The 17872-nt window shown below is 47.9% G+C and overlaps 7 protein-coding genes across 7 annotated transcripts; 3 read left to right on the top strand and 4 right to left on the bottom strand.

Moving 5' to 3' along the window:
• Positions 1–2102: 2102 nt before the first annotated feature.
• On the bottom strand, positions 2103–3063 carry AtWU_03202 (uncharacterized protein; the record flags this gene model as incomplete). Its single annotated transcript, XM_035498315.1, has 2 exons — positions 2103–2868; positions 2924–3063. The coding sequence occupies 2 exons, from the start codon at positions 3061–3063 to the stop codon at positions 2103–2105; spliced, it is 906 nt and encodes a 301-aa protein (XP_035354208.1).
• A 40-nt stretch (positions 3064–3103) lies between these two features.
• AtWU_03203 (uncharacterized protein) lies at positions 3104–4197 on the bottom strand (the record flags this gene model as incomplete). The annotated part of the gene is made up of 5 exons (XM_035498316.1): positions 3104–3197; positions 3259–3291; positions 3754–3826; positions 3903–3995; positions 4182–4197. 5 exons carry the CDS (start codon positions 4195–4197, stop codon positions 3104–3106), a joined length of 309 nt encoding a protein of 102 aa, XP_035354209.1.
• Positions 4198–4521: 324 nt separating this feature from the next.
• Positions 4522–5294, bottom strand: AtWU_03204 (palmitoyltransferase YKT6; the record flags this gene model as incomplete). Its single annotated transcript, XM_035498317.1, has 4 exons — positions 4522–4641; positions 4692–4972; positions 5044–5209; positions 5274–5294. The coding sequence occupies 4 exons, from the start codon at positions 5292–5294 to the stop codon at positions 4522–4524; spliced, it is 588 nt and encodes a 195-aa protein (XP_035354210.1).
• Positions 5295–6062: 768 nt separating this feature from the next.
• AtWU_03205 (alpha/beta hydrolase) lies at positions 6063–7098 on the top strand (the record flags this gene model as incomplete). The annotated part of the gene is made up of 3 exons (XM_035498318.1): positions 6063–6165; positions 6215–6564; positions 6613–7098. The coding sequence occupies 3 exons, from the start codon at positions 6063–6065 to the stop codon at positions 7096–7098; spliced, it is 939 nt and encodes a 312-aa protein (XP_035354211.1).
• Positions 7099–7476: 378 nt separating this feature from the next.
• On the top strand, positions 7477–8016 carry AtWU_03206 (fungal hydrophobin; the record flags this gene model as incomplete). Its single annotated transcript, XM_035498319.1, has 3 exons — positions 7477–7774; positions 7820–7905; positions 7960–8016. 3 exons carry the CDS (start codon positions 7477–7479, stop codon positions 8014–8016), a joined length of 441 nt encoding a protein of 146 aa, XP_035354212.1.
• A 1436-nt stretch (positions 8017–9452) lies between these two features.
• Positions 9453–10982, bottom strand: AtWU_03207 (cytochrome P450; the record flags this gene model as incomplete). Its single annotated transcript, XM_035498320.1, has 3 exons — positions 9453–10242; positions 10308–10517; positions 10609–10982. The coding sequence occupies 3 exons, from the start codon at positions 10980–10982 to the stop codon at positions 9453–9455; spliced, it is 1374 nt and encodes a 457-aa protein (XP_035354213.1).
• Positions 10983–12463: 1481 nt separating this feature from the next.
• AtWU_03208 (putative ketosteroid isomerase) lies at positions 12464–13086 on the top strand (the record flags this gene model as incomplete). Its single annotated transcript, XM_035498321.1, has 2 exons — positions 12464–12917; positions 12977–13086. 2 exons carry the CDS (start codon positions 12464–12466, stop codon positions 13084–13086), a joined length of 564 nt encoding a protein of 187 aa, XP_035354214.1.
• Between the last annotated feature and the right edge of the window lie 4786 nt (positions 13087–17872).

Consider the following 17872-nt stretch of genomic DNA (forward strand, 5'->3'; position numbering starts at 1 on the left):
TTACGCATCGTCCTAGGACGGGCACTCGATGACAGTATAATCTGATCACTGATAGTAAGTATACAACCGGTTGTCAGCACTTCACCAACAATTATCTGAGCCCGACGTGCATACCGCTGCCAGATAAATCCAAAAAGATGAGGACGCAAAGCCTCAAAAATTGCTGTCGAGGATTATAAACTAGCTGCATGGCTGGTGTGGGATACATGCAGGTCTTCAGCGCCGTCACAATCAGGGTGGTCCGCGCACTCGAAGTGGGCCAATGGACTGACTCTTCAGCCAGCTGACACCTGCCAATCCAGATGCTCAAATTAACACGCTTACTTACTTACCTTGTCTAGTACTAGTAGTAGTAGTCTTCTACAGTTCTACCATCATCATCCCAACACATTGGCACAACAAGATGGGGTACATCTATTTCCAACACGGACATGACTAAATCTCACCTGATTTGACTAACTAGTCAACTTCCTAAGCCTAATGCCCTCTCTCCGATAATCCTCGAGATTGCGCCTATAGTGAAGACTGAGACATGCACATTAAGCCCGGACACTGTCCCCTTAGTAGTATAACCTAATTACTGGCTCGGTCCGTAGCGTTGTCCGCGACCAGCCAAACCAACCAACAAACAGAAGCTGACCGCGAGTCCGTGTATCCCCATCAATAAAATATATTATCATCCACCAAGAGTGGTCTCTAATGATAAATAAACAATTCAATCCCCATGATCCCAACGAACCAAAGACTAACATTCTTCGAATGGATCCTACTTATCCTCCGAGATCAACGCAACAAAGTTACTTACCTGTCTCACCCATAACACAACGCACAGTGGCCACATCACCCCAATTGCCTGTAATTCCCCGGCCTTACAAGAAAGGAAAAAGAAACAAGCCTTTCCACATGGAAGAAGCGAATGGTAACTCCTTACTGTACTATAGAGCAGTAACACGGAATCATAACAGGGTGATGCAATAACCACCGACGTGGCCGTGCATCAAAATTTCTCATAATTATTTAGTACATGTTAGTTCTTCATTGATTACGTGATACGCTACATACTTGTGCACTACATAATTAACACACAACGGTATGCTACTATTAATGCCATTGTGTCAGTGTGTTATGCTCAGCCACAAACGAACACTCACACCATGTCCGTGCCAAGTCGGGCATATTTGACGAGGACCGAGGTATTCGCTATCTAGCTTTTTCAACAAGTATCTATTTGTGTCTGGGAGGTATAAAAATAGAAGGATTGAAGTGACGTTTTGGCATTCTTCTTTTACCAAGTACTAACTAACTGCGTAGGTTGGATTTCTGTTAGTTGTTAAGAGCGTCTGCTTGAATCAATCTGAATCTACTTGCAATGCTGCTCAGATTAAAAGGATAGTGTAATGCTCTCTCTAGCATTGAAGCCTATATACACCGAGAGACATGATGAATATTCACATGCACACACACACGCACACACACACACACATGAACGATAAGAGGAAACGCCGAAGCATCCAGTCCGGCGGTGAAACACAGAGCGTATCCATAATCCACCCCAAGTGGGATGGGCAGCGCGCCTAGATCGACACAGTACTGCGTCATAACCCCCCTCCCCCCTCATCCGGTTTCGGAAAGTTGACCGAATGCCCCATCTAAAATCCGATATTTGGGGCAGAAGTTCGTACTAGTCAAGGTCGAACAAGTAGATGGTTTCCTGTCAGATCAGGCTATGAAGCGGGGATCCGGTCGATAGATAGTAGGTAACTAGTGACCGGGTTTGTGTGTTTGCTGCCAGCAGCAAAAAGATGAGTGTCGAGAGATGCCAAGTCAGCGTTCCGGATGCCACACCGGGCCGGGTACGGCAGGGTGGTGATTGGCGGTGGCTGGAAAGGGAAAGTGCTAGGGCTAGGGTACGGAAAAGTCACCCTTTTCCCGATGGGCGGATGGGTTTCCCGATCGGGAAACTCAACATTTGACCGCCGACCACCTGGCGGGGATGGGCCCCATTTTCTCGGTGCGCTTATCGCAGGCAACGGAGTTGATTTGCTTTGAGTCATTCAGAATCATAATGGACTTCTGACATCCTGATTGGCCATTGCAGAAAATCAGTCCTCACATCGCCGCAATTGCTGGTGCAGGAACGCCCGGCCTTCGGTATTGGCGAACCCGCCGATCCCGAACGCGGGAATAATCCGACACATACGCGTCAGGGACGCCCCGATCCAGTCCCTGCTCACCCGACTTAATCGGTCCGAGGCCGAAAGTTGCATGGGCCGGTTGTAGAGATCAAGCCCGAGTAGATGAATTGGAGTGCTGACCAGCTGAATGGAGGCCGGAATGGCGAGCTGCGCGAACAGGATCTTCAGGTATTCGCTGGAGGCAATAGAGTCCGGGATGGAGGCCGAGACCATGGCGGGGAGACTGAAGGAGCCGAAGATGGTGAGAGCATCGCGCACCAGGAAGGCCGAGTAGGTGGCAAAGGGGATGGTGCGGCTGACGGAGCGGAGGATCTTGCTTTGGGACGGAGCAGCAGACGTCGTGGTCTTGGGAGCAGGAGTGGGAGGGGTGGCGTTGCTGTGGCCGAACAGCTGGGCGAACTTGACGTCCTTCCAGATGCCCACAGACGAGTTGACCACAAAGGTACTCATGAAGGTGGCCACCCCTGCCATGGCGTGGTCGACGTGAGGGTAAACTTGGTCCAGGATGGTCTCCGTGGCATTGGCAGCCGCAAAGGTGGCTGTGTAGAGAGACCAGACGAGCAGACTGGGTCGAGAGGTCAGGAAGGTGGCAGGCTGTGTGATGGAGAGCCAGAGGTGTCGGCGGAAAGCAGGGAGCATAGGTTGGTTGTGTGATGACTTCTCGACGACCAGTCTGGATGATGGTCAGTACCACTATCAGGTAGGTGAGCAGGAGAGGAGGCTCCTACCTGTCTAGGATCATGACAGCGGGAGTGACCAAGGCTGCCGAACCTGCAGCAACCATCACATCCGCCGTGAGGAAGTCACCCAACCGGCTGCGGTGCCCCGCGAAGGGCAGAGACTGATGAACAGGGAAGTCGAAATCCATGCTGACGAGCAGCGAGCCACTCCTCGCTCCGATTGAAGAATCAGATGTAGTGGCAGTGTTGGACACGGAGCACTTCTATGCAGATGACACAAAGGAAAGTCGAAGCTAGGGAACGACGTGAGAGGAGTGGTATACTGAGGGGTGGTTAGTATACAAAATGAGTATAGATGGGGGAAATGGCGGGGAGCCACTCACCTAGATAGATGGGATGTACCGCTGAAAGCAACGCTGAACCGGGGTAAAAAGGAGTGAAAGAGTAGAGAGAATAATGAGGGACCGACAAAAGGAGTGGACAACCCCGGGTTCAAGGCTTATAAGAAATGAGATAGAGTCATGACCGCCCGCATCACCAGGTTGCCCAACACACCGTGAATCAATACTTCTTCCTACTAATCTCCCACACAAAACAGGCTGCCGAATCGAGGGGGGGACGATATTCGGCGGCAAGGGCCAATGGCATCAACCGGGCCGGGACCCGGGTACCCTCGGTGATTTGGCGATAGGCACCGCCTTACCCAAGCCGGCACTTCCTGTACCTAATGGAAACTGAGGCTTTTTTGGGTTGAGGTGGAGCGTGTTCTAGAAGGCATTGCCAGGACAGGTGAGTTGGCGATCCACCGCCAATGATGCTGTTCGTTGTGCTGCTGCTTGGAGTGGAGGGGGTGCGGCCTTGGGAAGCCCTAAACGTACCTGACCGAGTGGCCGCCCTCCGCATGATCGGCCGATTTGCAGGGTTCACTGGATGGTACCTGGCACACGTAGACTATTCTCAACAGCATGTTAGAGAAGAGGTGAAACAATCCGACAGTGACACTCATCCAGCTGGCAAGTCCTTGTACCTGGGTTAGTGCCGATTGGGTGCTTAGGGGTGGTCGCGTGGTGCCGCAGCCAGTCCAGGGACTCTACAGTGCTCAAGTCGATGCACTGGCAGACTAGGGCCCGAGGATGAGCTAATATCTCCCCATGATTTGCAATAAATAAGTCTAATATTTATACTTAGGCATCGCACTGCCTGGTTGGGCCAATCACCGTGCCGGATCCCGAGCATAGATAAGCATCGCAGATGTGCCCCTCTACGGATCCACTGCTGGAACGAGGCCACAGTACATCGCACTCACTATCCGGTGACTGCATAGCTGGACAGTTGGTGGTTTCGGGTCTACTTTCTTCCCCCCTACACATCAAAGTTGATGCCCGGCCATGCCCTCTCTAGTCATAAAGCCACTTTATTGCTCTCGGGCTTATTTGTTCGTCTACCGTAAATCAAACCTGTCCCGCATGTGCCTGCAAATCCAGCCTGGTCAAAGAAACCATAAACGAATGCCTGTAGCAACAGAACGCTTCCAAATAATTCACAGAAAAATGATCTCCAGGTCCACACTAATTCCTCTATCTTGAGGGTCGTGTCGAGAATGATTCTCGACGTGGGTGTTACCGGCGTTGGTTTCCACGCGCTGCTCACATGATCACACAGCACGAATTCTGCTTCTTCGCAGAGGTGTAAAACATCTTCGACTGGGCACTAAGTCCCTCCGACTTGGAAACAAGATCGTCGATCTTCTCACCGCGCTCGAGGACCTGGTCGGGGTTAGCATCATTCTACCCATATGTTCCCGCGCAGCACATACGCTCTCGATGGTCTTGTGAAGAACGATCTTGGTCTCGTCCAGCTCCTTCTGAATCTTGAGGATGCTATCCACCTGGTGTGGGTCCTGGTACGCCTGGATGTAGGTCTTGAGGGAGGGGAAGGGCACGGGGTCACGGGAGGAGGCGGCGTTCGGGTTCAGGGAGAGGAACTCGTCGAGCATCTTCGAGAGGATCTGGTGAGCAGCCAGGGATGGATACTCATTGTCGCTAATGATCACTCCGGCGATGCCTTGGGTTCGCGCGTAGACGTGGAATGTGAAATCTGTAGGCGACCGGCGGTCAGGGGCTGCCGCAGAGGCGATGGAAAGATGACACCGAGGGACGCCGACTTGCCTTGCTCTTGAATGTCCTGTCTCTGTCCTTGCTTCGTCCGTTCGGCGACGGTCTTACTGAACATCGTCATGAACTCGCTGACGCTGCCTTTGGTGAAGCGCGAGTAGCTGCTGAGGTCGCGCTCGGCGCAGAGCTCCACGGCGGGAGCTTGGGCATTTTGGAGAATCTGTCAAGATGATCTGGGTTAGATAGTAAGAACAATAAACAGGGAGCTTCCGCCATTTCCTTACTCCTAGATAAACGAGCTTCATGATGGCGAGGATGAGACTGGGAGAGGCTGACGTCGTTGAGCTGGCAAAGTTGCGGGGATTCCCAATGAAGGGTCCCGACCGCCCTTCACCGCCTTAGTGCCTGAGGCAGTAACAGATCCCTTTCTAGCTTCCATTTCCTTCCCTTCTTCTCCTCACTTCTACTTCTCTAAAGCGTCTACGCCTTTTGGGCATACCTATCGGTACTGGTCTTCTGATAAGAGGGAAATCATGCTGTGGCTTATCACATGACTCCTAGATTGGACTGTATGCTCAGATGCACAGCTGCATTCCAGAAAGTTCCGGTTGCGTGCCGTGCCACTGCTTCGAACCTCTAAGCCTTATTTTTCGGGCATCTACGAAGTGTATGGGTATTTGATTGACGAGACTTGCTCCTTCAGGACTATATTCTGTATCCCGCTATGGTACCAATTGGAGTCGAAATGCATGTGCCATGCTATGGAGAGATGGCGCAGAAATGCCTCGGGACCCTAACATGAGGCTTCAATAGGCGAAAAACAGTTACTTTTTCGCCGCCATATCTCAACTCGCATTCAACTGAAATATATGGAATGCACCAACAACTAGGATTCCTAATCCCTGTGCCAATGAGGTGCAATGGTAAACAACCTTCGGTCAACTTAACCGCTCTCCGTCAGCTCGACGTAGTTCCTACGCAATATTGCACATTGCCTTCTACTAATGGCAGTGTGATCTAGGCTTTGTAAACACTTGATTGCTTGAGAAAGTCGATACTTCATCAGCTTGGGAATGACAGGAATTCAGCCGTCGCCGTTAGGCTACTTACGTAACTATGCAGATAGCAGAGATATCTCGATTACTGGTGAACAGGCCAACATTCTAATGCTTCATGGTCAGAACCAAGTAATCCAGGCCATGTACCAGCACTGACCCGTCTGTAGGCCATGGTCAATCGATTGATATGTTCCATCGCGAAACGCACTTCCTCCAAGAGGCCCTCAATGCAGGTGGGTCTCAGAGCAACCGATCACTACCACATTTCAAGCTCCATTACAGTGAAGCACCTTTCGACGTGAACGGCCCAGATATGGAGTCCAAGGTTTGGGGGTATGGGATTTTTGACTGCCAGCGGATCTCGGGCCTGGAACAGAGTGTGAAGCGTGTGCTAAAGCAGCTGGAGCACCTTAATCCGGTTGCTGGTATAATTGGATTTTCGACCGGTGCTACCCTGGCGATGATCATCGCATCCTTACTGGAGGAGCGAGATCGCGGCCTTGTTTTTGGCGTCAGTGTGGGTATATTTGTGTAACTTGGCCGATTCTCTGGCTTACATTGGCAGACCACTCATCCACCGCTCAAATTTGTCGTCGCATACAGTGGTTTTATGCTCGGCCATCCCATGTATAGAGATCTGTATGATCCGAGGATTCGCACCCCTGCCCTACTCTACATTGGCGAAGTGGACACAATGATCACGCCAAAATCTACGTACCGCCTGGCAGAATGCTGCAGTCATGCCGAAATTCAGACCTTCTGGGGGACACATTACGTTCCCAGACATCTGAAAACAACTGATGTAGCTGTCACCTTTGTGTATCGGTGTTTAACCGGTGAGCCCGAGGAAGCAAATGAGCAACGAAGCCGGTCGGCACCGAAGACGGATGAACTGACCCTCCACAAGCACCAGGAACCGGGAAAGGCGTTCCCGGCTAAGGCTCCCAGACGACGGCTAAGAATGCGGGATGCGACGCTGGCTAAAAAGCCTGCCGGGAGCGCCAAGCAAGGGATGGCTGTCACCGCACGGCTTACCACACGGCTTGTGTAACCTCTGTGTGCCCTCCACACTAGATCGTGAGATAGGCTCCATCGAGGACCCAGCTGGAGGGTCGGAAATGCAACGCCAGCGTTCAGAATCTTGCGAAGGGCCTCTCTCGTGCCTGATCTGCCCTTCTGGATGCAACTCTACAATTCACGCAAACAGTAAGCCTGCCACGAATGCGACGACATCTAGTGAAACTAGCCATGTTCGACCTCGGACGGGGTCAGGTACGATCTGGCAAGACAAAGGCATAAATAGCCCTGTTCAACCCTCGTTCTTCTCATCCTCATCATCATCAGCCATTCGCTCAATCACCAAGCTACTTCTATCTTCCGATTCAAATCATCTTCCAGCACTCTTTCGAGTCACCACTCCACCGTCACAATGAAGTTCACTGCTGCTGCTGCTCTCGCTCTTGCCACTGTGGTTGTGGCTCAGCCTTCCGTCCGCGGCCGCGCTGTCAACCACATCCCTGCCCCTGCTGGCATGACTGTCTCTCAGGGAGCCGACTCCTGCGGTAGCGGCAACCAGCTCTCCTGCTGCAACAAGGCCACTTATGCAGGTGACTCCACCGATATCGACAGCGGTATTCTGTCTGGCCTCCTGAGCGGCCTCATTGGCTCTGGCTCCGGCTCCCAGGGTATTGGCCTGGCCGACGACTGCTCCCCGCTTGACCTCCAGGGTATGTATCTCGATACGGGATAAGAATTGGCTCTGACATCTATAGCCCTTGACCTTGTCGGCCTGCAAAACTTGCTCAACGACCAGTGCGAGCAGACTGCCGCCTGCTGCCAGGGCAGTGGCAGCGACACTGTAAGCAATCAACCACCTGACCCCTTCTTGACCCCTCATACTGATGTATTGCAGGAGGGTGACCTCATCGGTCTCGGTCTCCCCTGCATTGCTCTGGGATCGCTTCTTTAAGCGCGTGGCCATGGCACCGACTATTTATCCATCTACATTATGGGTTTAATTATTATCTCGTCTAGTTTTGGTTCCATGTCGAACCATCTATTAATAAAATCTTGAATTTTTGTATCTATAGCTTTTTCTTCTTAACCTTTTTTCTCTACTCCTATCCCTCCCTTTATGCTTGTAATGCAGCCGGGATGGTGTAGTAGTGACTATCCTGACTAGCACTATAGAAAAATCCAATGGTTGAGTGCCCTGATCGTATTTATTGGATATCATAACAGTCATTCAAACCTGTGGCTACCATAATTAGTAAAACATATTTGAAGAGGGATGGGTGAATGTATTTTTACTATGAGAGAAGACGTATCACAAGAATTACACAATATAATCTTTATACAGATCTCTTTCGAGTACTGTCTCCTTATCAAATGCAGATGAAATTGTCTGCAAGGTTTTCCAGTCTATAGACGTCCTGCACTACTGAAGATCGAATAATGATATTCCATAGTACAAAATAATGAAGTACTATACATACCTAGCTATTGAGAGTTTGTATAGCTATCTGACAACACCTTCAGACACCCAGTCAGACTGAAAACGGAATCACCGAATCGATAAATCAATACCTGTAATATTTCATTCTCAATCTGTCTACATATAATTCATGATATAGATGTCAGAGTTAGTGCCGTACATGTGTGGTCGTGGCAGGCATTTACATGCAAGTGGGTCCGATACCTGTGATGATCAAGATGTCCCAGTCTGCTGATTTCGATACCGTGGACACACTTTTAGGACGTGCTTCATTTTCCGGGCTTATAGATTTGTTGACACATTAACATGGCGGAGGGGTCTGGTGTTATTCCTATCTATTCCGAGGGAAACCAAAACAGAATAATAGATATCTGTGTCTCTCCGATACAACCATTATAAATAGCTTTTTAGTCTGCACTGCATCTATAAGGCGATATTCAATCAAGCTGTAGTGGCCGACACTGGATGAGACTGTTGGTATCTTGGCGTCAAGAAAGCCTTCCACGATCCTTTCTCAAACTGCATTGTGATATATTGTCTGTAGTCGTTATTCTGTCCGGGTACCTCGGCCAGATCAAATCGTGAAAAGATATTGGCGGTTAACATTCTGATTTCTGCCATGGCGAAGCTGAATTGTTACAAACAGATTAGTTACCGTTTACCTTGAAGGTAAAGACGAAGAAAAGGAATTCCAGAAAAGGTGTCCAAGATAGAGAGGAAGGATGGATTCGAGACGTACTTCTTGCCAATGCATGAGTGCTTTCCAGCGGAAAATGGATAGTAAGCTTGCATGCTGAGCAAAGAAAATCAGCACTTGGCATCACCCGGTGATAATAATATAGACCTACTTAGGTGCAGGTACATCAGAAGGCCGAGGATCTAGCCATCGTTCAGGCCAGAAGCGCAGGGGCTCATTCCAGTATTTCGGATCCCGATGAAGTTGGCGATAAGATGCAGATACAATCGTATGAGCAGGAAGGTAGTATCCGTCTTTCAGTCCGACGACCCATCTCAGACGCTATGGGGTGTAGTCGGAGCACCTCTTTGATGCATGCTTCGAGATACTCGTATTCAGGAGACGTTCGGACTGTCTTGCTTGAGATGATTGGGTCACTTGGTTGAAGGACCGGCAGGCTTTTCACCAGTTTCTCCTTCGTATCTGGATTCCGCAATAATTCGAGGAAAAAGCAAGCGATTGTTCCGGAAGTCGTTTCAGATCCGGCTATCAATATCTCAGACATTTGGTCAATGACATCTCTGGTTTCCATTTTGACTCCGCGGTCTGGTCTTTCGCCATTCTCGAGAAGGTGTTGCCGAAGGTCAGGACGGACACTTTCGGGGTTGCTTTTCAATGACCTGCGACTGCGGATATGGCCTATGCCATTGTCAGTTAGTTTGATCACAATTGTAAACACTTCACGGGATGTAGCTACAGCAATCATCTCTCGTGGCCAGTCAAATTCGATGTTTAGGCCGAGTCTCCTCATAAGGCGCTTGATGTAAACAAACTGATTCTGCGTTAGCAGGTCGCTCACTCCTCTCTTTAACTCGAAAAATTCATTGACTACCTGGTATCGCCGAGTCATCCCTTTGAAGATGGCTGTTGGGATTGTTCGCCATATGTCCTCGTCAAATTCAAGTTCTAGTTTCCTGTTTTTGTTCGTCTGGCCGAAGCCGTTGCCAAAGGAGCATTCCCCCATTCTGGGGTTGCGTAATGTTACTACAAAGTGTTCTACGGAGTTGGACTTTTGCATCATAATACTTACATGTCAAGGGCAAGACTATGCAAATCTTCCATCAGGTCCGTGACTACCGGCGCTTTCTCGCCCTTTGGCGAGGGGCATGACAGCAGATCCACATATCGATTGATCAGGTCACCCACACATTTTGAGAACAGAAACTCGAGACCATCAACATACGCAATCGTGAATGCTAGAGACAGGAACTTTTTAAGTCGCTTATGGGGATCTGGTCGACTTCATAGTAGATCAGTATGAGACTTCGATCAAACCGTCTCATCCGTATTGCCATCCACCTCGAGGAAAAGGAAAGTAGCAGGGCACTTACATCTCCCCAAACAATCCAGGGCTAGTCCGATCTCTCGATATTTCTGCATACATGGTGACCTTCGGCAGATCAACTGTCATAAGAATGGCCTTGATGGCTTCTTTATCTGAAATCCAAACCTGTCGCGGTCCGAGGCGGAAGATCGGGCCGTATTGTGCGTGGGACTTCTCGACGGATTTCCATATCGTTCCTCTTGCGAATGCATAGTTGAGATGTAATGTTGTGAGAAATGTATACCATGGCCCCGGAATCCGTGAGAGAGGAGACTTGGTGGCTTTGATAACTCCTATGGTGTAGTTGATGAAAATCAGACCGAGGATGAACAGTGGTGCCCAGTGGAGATACACAGGAAGCCTCTCCGAGAGCGTCTCCATATTAAAAGGATAAATGAGTGGTTATGGTGAGGAATGTCGTTATGTGTCAGAAGGGTTACTGTACGGTTAGGGATCGGCATCGTCTGAAGAAACAAAGGAAGGACAGCATTCCCGATCCCGTGTGACCGTGGAGCTACTATTTGCTTATAAGCATACCGGCTCGCTGCCTACAATTTGGTTCAAGGCGTAATGTCGAATCTCCACGTTGATAACAGACTGACAAAATCCATTTGAGTTTGACATCATACGTTGCCATATCCGTCCGCAGAGGCAATGGAGTGTTGGTTTTGACAATGTAGGAAGTGGTGAAGTCATTGGTATAGCCTTTATAGGTTTCGATTCTAGATGGCTCTGCAGAGAATCAGCTAAGCTTACGGAAAACTTCTCCAGGTCATTCATAAAGCCCGATTCTCCCCTAGTTCCTCTTCCGGTAATGCCTTGTGTTTTGCCATTCGGAAACTCTGGGAAGTGCAGATCTATTCTATGCCGAACTCTATTTCCCGAGCATTGCCAATGGCTGGAATAGCGACTGTAAATATTCTCTGAGCAATCGCTAGGGTTAACCAATTCGTGTAGCCAATGTGGACTGTTTCATGATAGGAATCTCCGGACCCGTTCGTTGGCATGTCGCTTATTCAATGGTTTCGACGCATTCCTTCAAGTGGAAGTCAATGCATGCACGCCACTATAGATGGGTCAGATATATGGATGAGAGTACTGCTTTGATCGTTTCTCAGGAAGTAGAGGAGGAGGTTGACAATCAAGATGGATTGCACCTCGCCGACGCGTTCTTTCCAATTGAAAGGGCCGAGACTGTAATGGTCTCGAATGTAATGTTGCCCAAGCAAGGCTTTTCTTACGTCTCGAACATTTCATAATTTCGGACCTTTGCGGAGACTCGCACTCAGCTTTTCCACTATAAGGTTGTGACTCCCCACACCGTCGCTCAGTTCTGTACACTAATTATGGGATCGCCACTTACATGTAAAACTTTCTCAATCCTCGAACAACAAGGTTTTGAGCTCTCTCCATACTTAATTAGTACTCCACTACGGCTCATTCATCTCGTCATCCGGGAAGCCGAGTCATTGACTTTCAATCAGAAAGAATGGTAACTTTGGGATCGTGGATCATCTTCATGATATGAGTCTTCAAGTCAGACACACGAATAAACCTTATGGTTGAAATATGGAGAAAGGTAGAAGTTTAGATATTGGAATGAAACGTGTAGATATGACTAGAGCGAAGTTGTTCTTTCTTGGCACAACGCTGAGGACACTGGCATTGTGGAAGATCGAACCGCATGTTTAACTTTTACCTGGAATGTGGCTGGTTTCAACTGCTGCAGAATGAACGCTTAGGTTTGATAAGCTGTCATCAGGCCTGCCATTCAGTATTAATATCTTACCTTGGCCTCCGTTACAGAGGATGTCATTGATGAGTGTCACCCAGCATACGCTTCCCCCCAACGACGCCTCATTATGTCTTTTCTCACCAACGCCGAGATTCTATCCATATTCGGAGAATTAAGCAAAGTCCCTCGCGGCTACGAATCCTTCTTCAACCACGTCGATGACAATGTGCACTGGGAAATCACAGGACAAAACGCTTTATCAGGAATATGCAGGTCGAAGGCAGAATTCTTGGATAAGGTGTGGCTGCCTATCATCAAACTGATAGCAGAACCAGGCCCTATATTTGAAATAGCCTGCCCTGATAGCATCACAAGAAACGATGAAGGGTGGGTTAACGTTGAGTTGAAGACCAAAGACACCCGAACAAAACTGGGCAATCGTTTGTATAGCCAACATTATTCCTGGCACTGCAAAAAGAAGATCGTTCAAGTGAGATGTTTCTTCGATACAAGTCTAGCAGAAACTGTACTTCTGGATGAGAAATACAGACAACAGGCACTGGCCATCCTGCCGAACGATGGTAAGTACTTGGCCATAGCGTACGAAGTACTACTTAACTAAGTCTAACACCAGCGTTAGGAAGGCCGGGAATGGGCGGCCCGGACTACCCCTCAATACCCTTCGATCCTGCTTATAAGCGATTCTTAAATGAGTTCTATCTCCTGATGGACTCACCAAATGAGCACTAGAAATATTCACAATGCTTTACGCCCGATGCTACGGTAATAATGGGAGAAAGGGAAGCACGTGGTCGAGAAGGTGAGCTTGACAGGGTCATGTCTTAGGTTTTTATAAGGCTCACCCCAATCATTGATGATTCGACAGGAATATATGCCCTGAGGAAAGCATTGTGGAATCCAACTAAGCACTGCACGCATCGCCTCAAGCAGGTTTTCCCGTACGGACCTAATTCTAATGTGGCTATGGTGCATGGAACTCTCGACTGCGTATTCAAAGATGGGTCTGGTAAGACAGTTGACTGGGCTGCAAGATGTCACTTCGTCATGTTAGATCGAGTATATCTATCTCGATATCAGATATATATAGCAGGTGATGCAGCTGGGAAACCCAAATCAAATCTTTAGGATGGTCCAGAGAAATTATACTATGTTACTCAAATTGATGGGACAGGATGCTATCGATACAGTCTATCAAAAGCCGCTATTCTTATAAGAAATTGCAGTCCGTGGCTTAAATAATATAGAGAATACACGATTCGGCTGTCAGGATAAACGGTAGGATACGTGGAATCATGGTAGTTCTCTGATCGAGCCTTCGTATTTGTATAAGAGTATAGGAAATCCAAGTCATAAGGAGAAGCCTATACTGAGGCACGGTGGATAATAGTCAAGTTCAGTCACATAAAGAAAACAGAGACACAAGATGGCGTATGAACGCTGAAGGTGCGTTTTTGCCAACACTCCCCTTTCTCTTGACGTCATTCGATATCACAGACACAATCGCTGGTGCAGCTGGCTGGATAGCTGTTATCGAGGCATGTAGCTTAACAGACGAGGTCATCGAGTGCGTCGCATAACGAAGCAGAGTCGGCCTCCTATCAAGCCTTATAGTCAGTATTTCTGCTGGACGGTCTATGAATGACAAAATAAATGGGACCTCAGCTCCCTACCGTTCGCTTCCCAATGGATGCACCAATCTTTGCCGCAGGATCGTGTTCAGAGGTGGCTGCCACGAAGGCAGAAAAGAGGACGGCGAAGAGGACAGCTGAGACCTTCATGATGGCAGAGGATGAAGTTGTAGAGCAGGTAGAATTCTTTGGAGGATGTAATGAGATGTAATGAGACTGAACAGCTGGGGGGAGTACTCAGACTAAATACTTGGATGGACTTCACTGTGTGATTGCCTTACCAGACTGGTGAGCATGGCAACGCATTTAGCGGCAAGGGATATCCTCAGTTAGCCGATGTATATCTTGATACTTCTTAGTATGATCTGCTTCCTACAGAACTCTATCCTGACCGCGACACTACTTCAAAAGAGGCGACTATTGAAATGCGACCTGCATGTTTGCCCTCGATTCACCAGCAGAGCTGAACTTTATTGGGCCATTTAACTAAGAGTCAGTCGTTCAATATAGTAGTACGGATGAGCATTTGCAGATTGAGCAATGGCCATTACGAATGCGTTCTCATCGGATATGTAATACACCCTGCATGAACACATTTTGCCCCGAACTATGAGGTGGCTACACGTGTTCTTTACGCCATTTCTCTTCATGCTAGCATCCGCGTGAGACGGCGACATCAGGAGCGCTTTTATAATCATTTTCTGAAACGGAAACAGGATATTAGAGCATGAAAGGCTGAACAGATTGTAATTATGTCACTACACACTGTCTTTGAGCATGGACTCATGGAGGCAACCGTACTGGTGGACTCCGGTTTCAGCCTCCTCAGGCCCTTGCATGCTGCATTTGCCTCTTCATAATTTGCTGCAACTAAGTCAGATACGGGGTATGAAGCGTATCATGTACTTTGGAGAAGGATTTCACTGCAATCTAGCTGCAGTTAGTTGATGCGACAGGCAATAAAGTTCAAATAGTCAGATAGTCTCACCGTTACTTGTTTCCAAACATTTCGCCGACTTTGCAGGATCATACCTGGATAGGATCAATAGTCTGAAAAATAAAGAAATCCAAGAAACGGTCGTCAAGAGACTTACTAGACCAGGACCTTGAGCCCAAAAACAAAGATATTCAATGGGGTGGGTAGGAATTAAGCCGCTTCTCGTAGCCGCTAAATGACTGAGTCTCTCCTTCACCCTGCAAACAATTACGTGTGTTCCGACACCGCCACCGATCAGCCAGCCACTGTACCTGCAGGATATTACCTATCACATTGCCTAGCTTACTATGGATTGCGAGGCACGTCGACATAGTCAAATGCATTTAAAAGTTTTTGAGCATTACCTGTGCTAGCTGAGTAAGATAGTTGAGACTCGCAACTTGTCGAGAGACCCATGATTTTCGGGTCCTGTAAAGAGAGGCAGAGACGCTATCGAATATGCATGATAGTAAGAAGCAATTTCTGTCACGACTAAGGCACTTTCATGGAGTAGCAATGGAAGAAACTAGGTATGGGGTGCAAGGTTGTTGAATTTTCGACAACCGCAATTCCAGTGACAGGCAAGGAGTACATGGGCCTCGATATAACAATGGTTAGCTGAATAAATTGGGTGGGAAGATAGTGCTGAAACGGGAATTCCAGGAAGATCAAGGTAAGTAAAGAATTGGAACCTAATCCGAGATTCGAACTGTCTTACCGTGGGTGGGATGTCGCTTTTGTACTTCCGGGGTTAGCACAAGCGCTTTCTATACTTTGACCTTAAGGATATGCCGTTTGCCTTATTCAATATGAAATATATTTGAATGAGAATGTGGCAAAGGTACCGTCATATATGTCTTTCTGATTCCAGCGGAACCCAGGGCGTGTGCGTAACTAGGCTCATGCACTAGCGGAGTCCAGCTAAAAAATACTCAGAGAAACGGTGGAGGTTTTACTGGGTTTCATGGCATTGTGTACTTGTCATGATGGAGAGAAAATTATCAACGCCCCCCCTGGGTCGGTCCTTTTACCTCACAGCCCTACTTCAGTTACCGCCGAGGACATTCATATCCGTGCCATCCGGACTGTCTCCTGTCTCGGTCAGAAACTGACTCGCTTCTTAGCATCCAACGTAACTAAAAGAATGAATTCCAAGCAATAATTTTAATGGTAACGCAACTGTATATCTTAGTAAACTTCTGCAAAGGACAATAACTACATCGCTTAGACAATGCCCTTAGCTAGGCCTGGTTCTTTCGTATTGTCCGCGACTCTACTTGTATGGTATTTGAAGCTCCTTCCAGGTCAATATATATCCTATGCGTATATCACAGATCTCAATGGCACATACTAACCAACTCTACTGCTTGAGTCCTAATTAATGATATTCAGGGGCTTTACTAAATGCTAGGCCTGGCTTACTATTCTAGGATTGCAGCACATCACCAAGGCGCCCCAAGGCGCCATCAAAGTACGGTGTAAGCTTATCGTAGGGGTGTCAATGTAATCTGTATATTAATGTCAGCTATCTAGAATTCTATGCTTTACGCGGTCATTTTAGATATTCAAATTCCGAACACAGTATTTGATATATCTTCATAACGAGGGTGGCTCGATGTAACTGCTGAAATAATGCATGCGTCATCCACGAGGTCACATATGCAGCCTTGGGGGTCTCCCCTATAACACTGCATTGCGAACTCAGGGACAGGACCTTTCATTATCCGGATAATCCGTAAGGTATGTAACAAACAAGTCTTTGCATTCGCATAACGATATGAAAGAACCTAATTTAGTAGGGTAACTCAGGAGCGGAGACCATGATGGCTCGTTTGTAACACCCACAGCCCTACAGCCGGGCATGAGACCGGAGGTTTCGACCATTGAACAGCTCCGCAGCCGCATAAGCCGCAGCATACATGTGCTACTCCCGGAGTAAAGGACGTTTCGGCATTTTGGCAATAACAACTGCAATTGTTCATGGCCTCATCGGGGCAAATAGTACTCGTCTATTTATATCTCACATTTACTTTTCAATATAGTGTATCTAGAGACTGGGTCTTGTAGAATTGAATCTTACAAACTCCTCGTTTCATCATGTCGATGTCAATTTCATTTCCAATGTTGTTCACCGGCACAGCTGCCAGAAGTGCGGCAAGGAAGATCGTGGAGAGGACGTATGAGACCATTATGTCGGGTATGAGAAGATATGGTCTTTTGCAGAGTTTTTCATACGACTTTCTGGACGGAGGATGTGATGGTAGAATGAAGATCAAGTACTGTAGGTCTGAGCGCATTTGAATAGCGTAACAGGGGGGGTCTATGATAATAGTAAGCATAGGAGATAGCCTAATACGGTCAGGGAAAGTGACTTGTTCCTCAAATTTGGCTACAGAGTACAATAAGTAGACCGTATCTACTGCAACATTCGGACACGACCGGCAGTGGAGGTACTATTCAAATGAATTTTGGACAATGTCTTATGTATCCCACATTCTCAAAATAGGGCCGAAGACCGGGAAGTCAATGTAGCACCAAAAGAAGAAAAGATCGCCAAGCCGAACCAGTTATGAAGCTTACAGGTGTTTAACGGAGGGTATAGTGAAGTATCAAGGTTGTATCTAGGGCCTCTTCATTCCTTCGAGTATATCTATATAGCTGGGGTTTGCTCAATGATGCACGTTCACCTGCTTGCGGGCGTTCCGCTATATAGGCTTGTTCACGCTGTAGACACGCTCGCTCGTAAAGCTCAGTCCAGTCTGTGCTACATCCTAAGCCAAATCCTTATCTAAATTAAGGGACACATAGTACTATGGGTAATGGGAATAGATGCTTATGGTGCAGGAGTAGGGATCCTTATAATGTACTGATTCCAGTCTCTCAGGGAAGGGTATGCATACTAGAAGGGACG

The sequence above is a fragment of the Aspergillus tubingensis genome (genome assembly GCF_013340325.1).
Source record: "Aspergillus tubingensis WU-2223L DNA, scaffold_4, whole genome shotgun sequence".
Taxonomy (NCBI): Eukaryota; Fungi; Ascomycota; class Eurotiomycetes; order Eurotiales; family Aspergillaceae; genus Aspergillus; species Aspergillus tubingensis.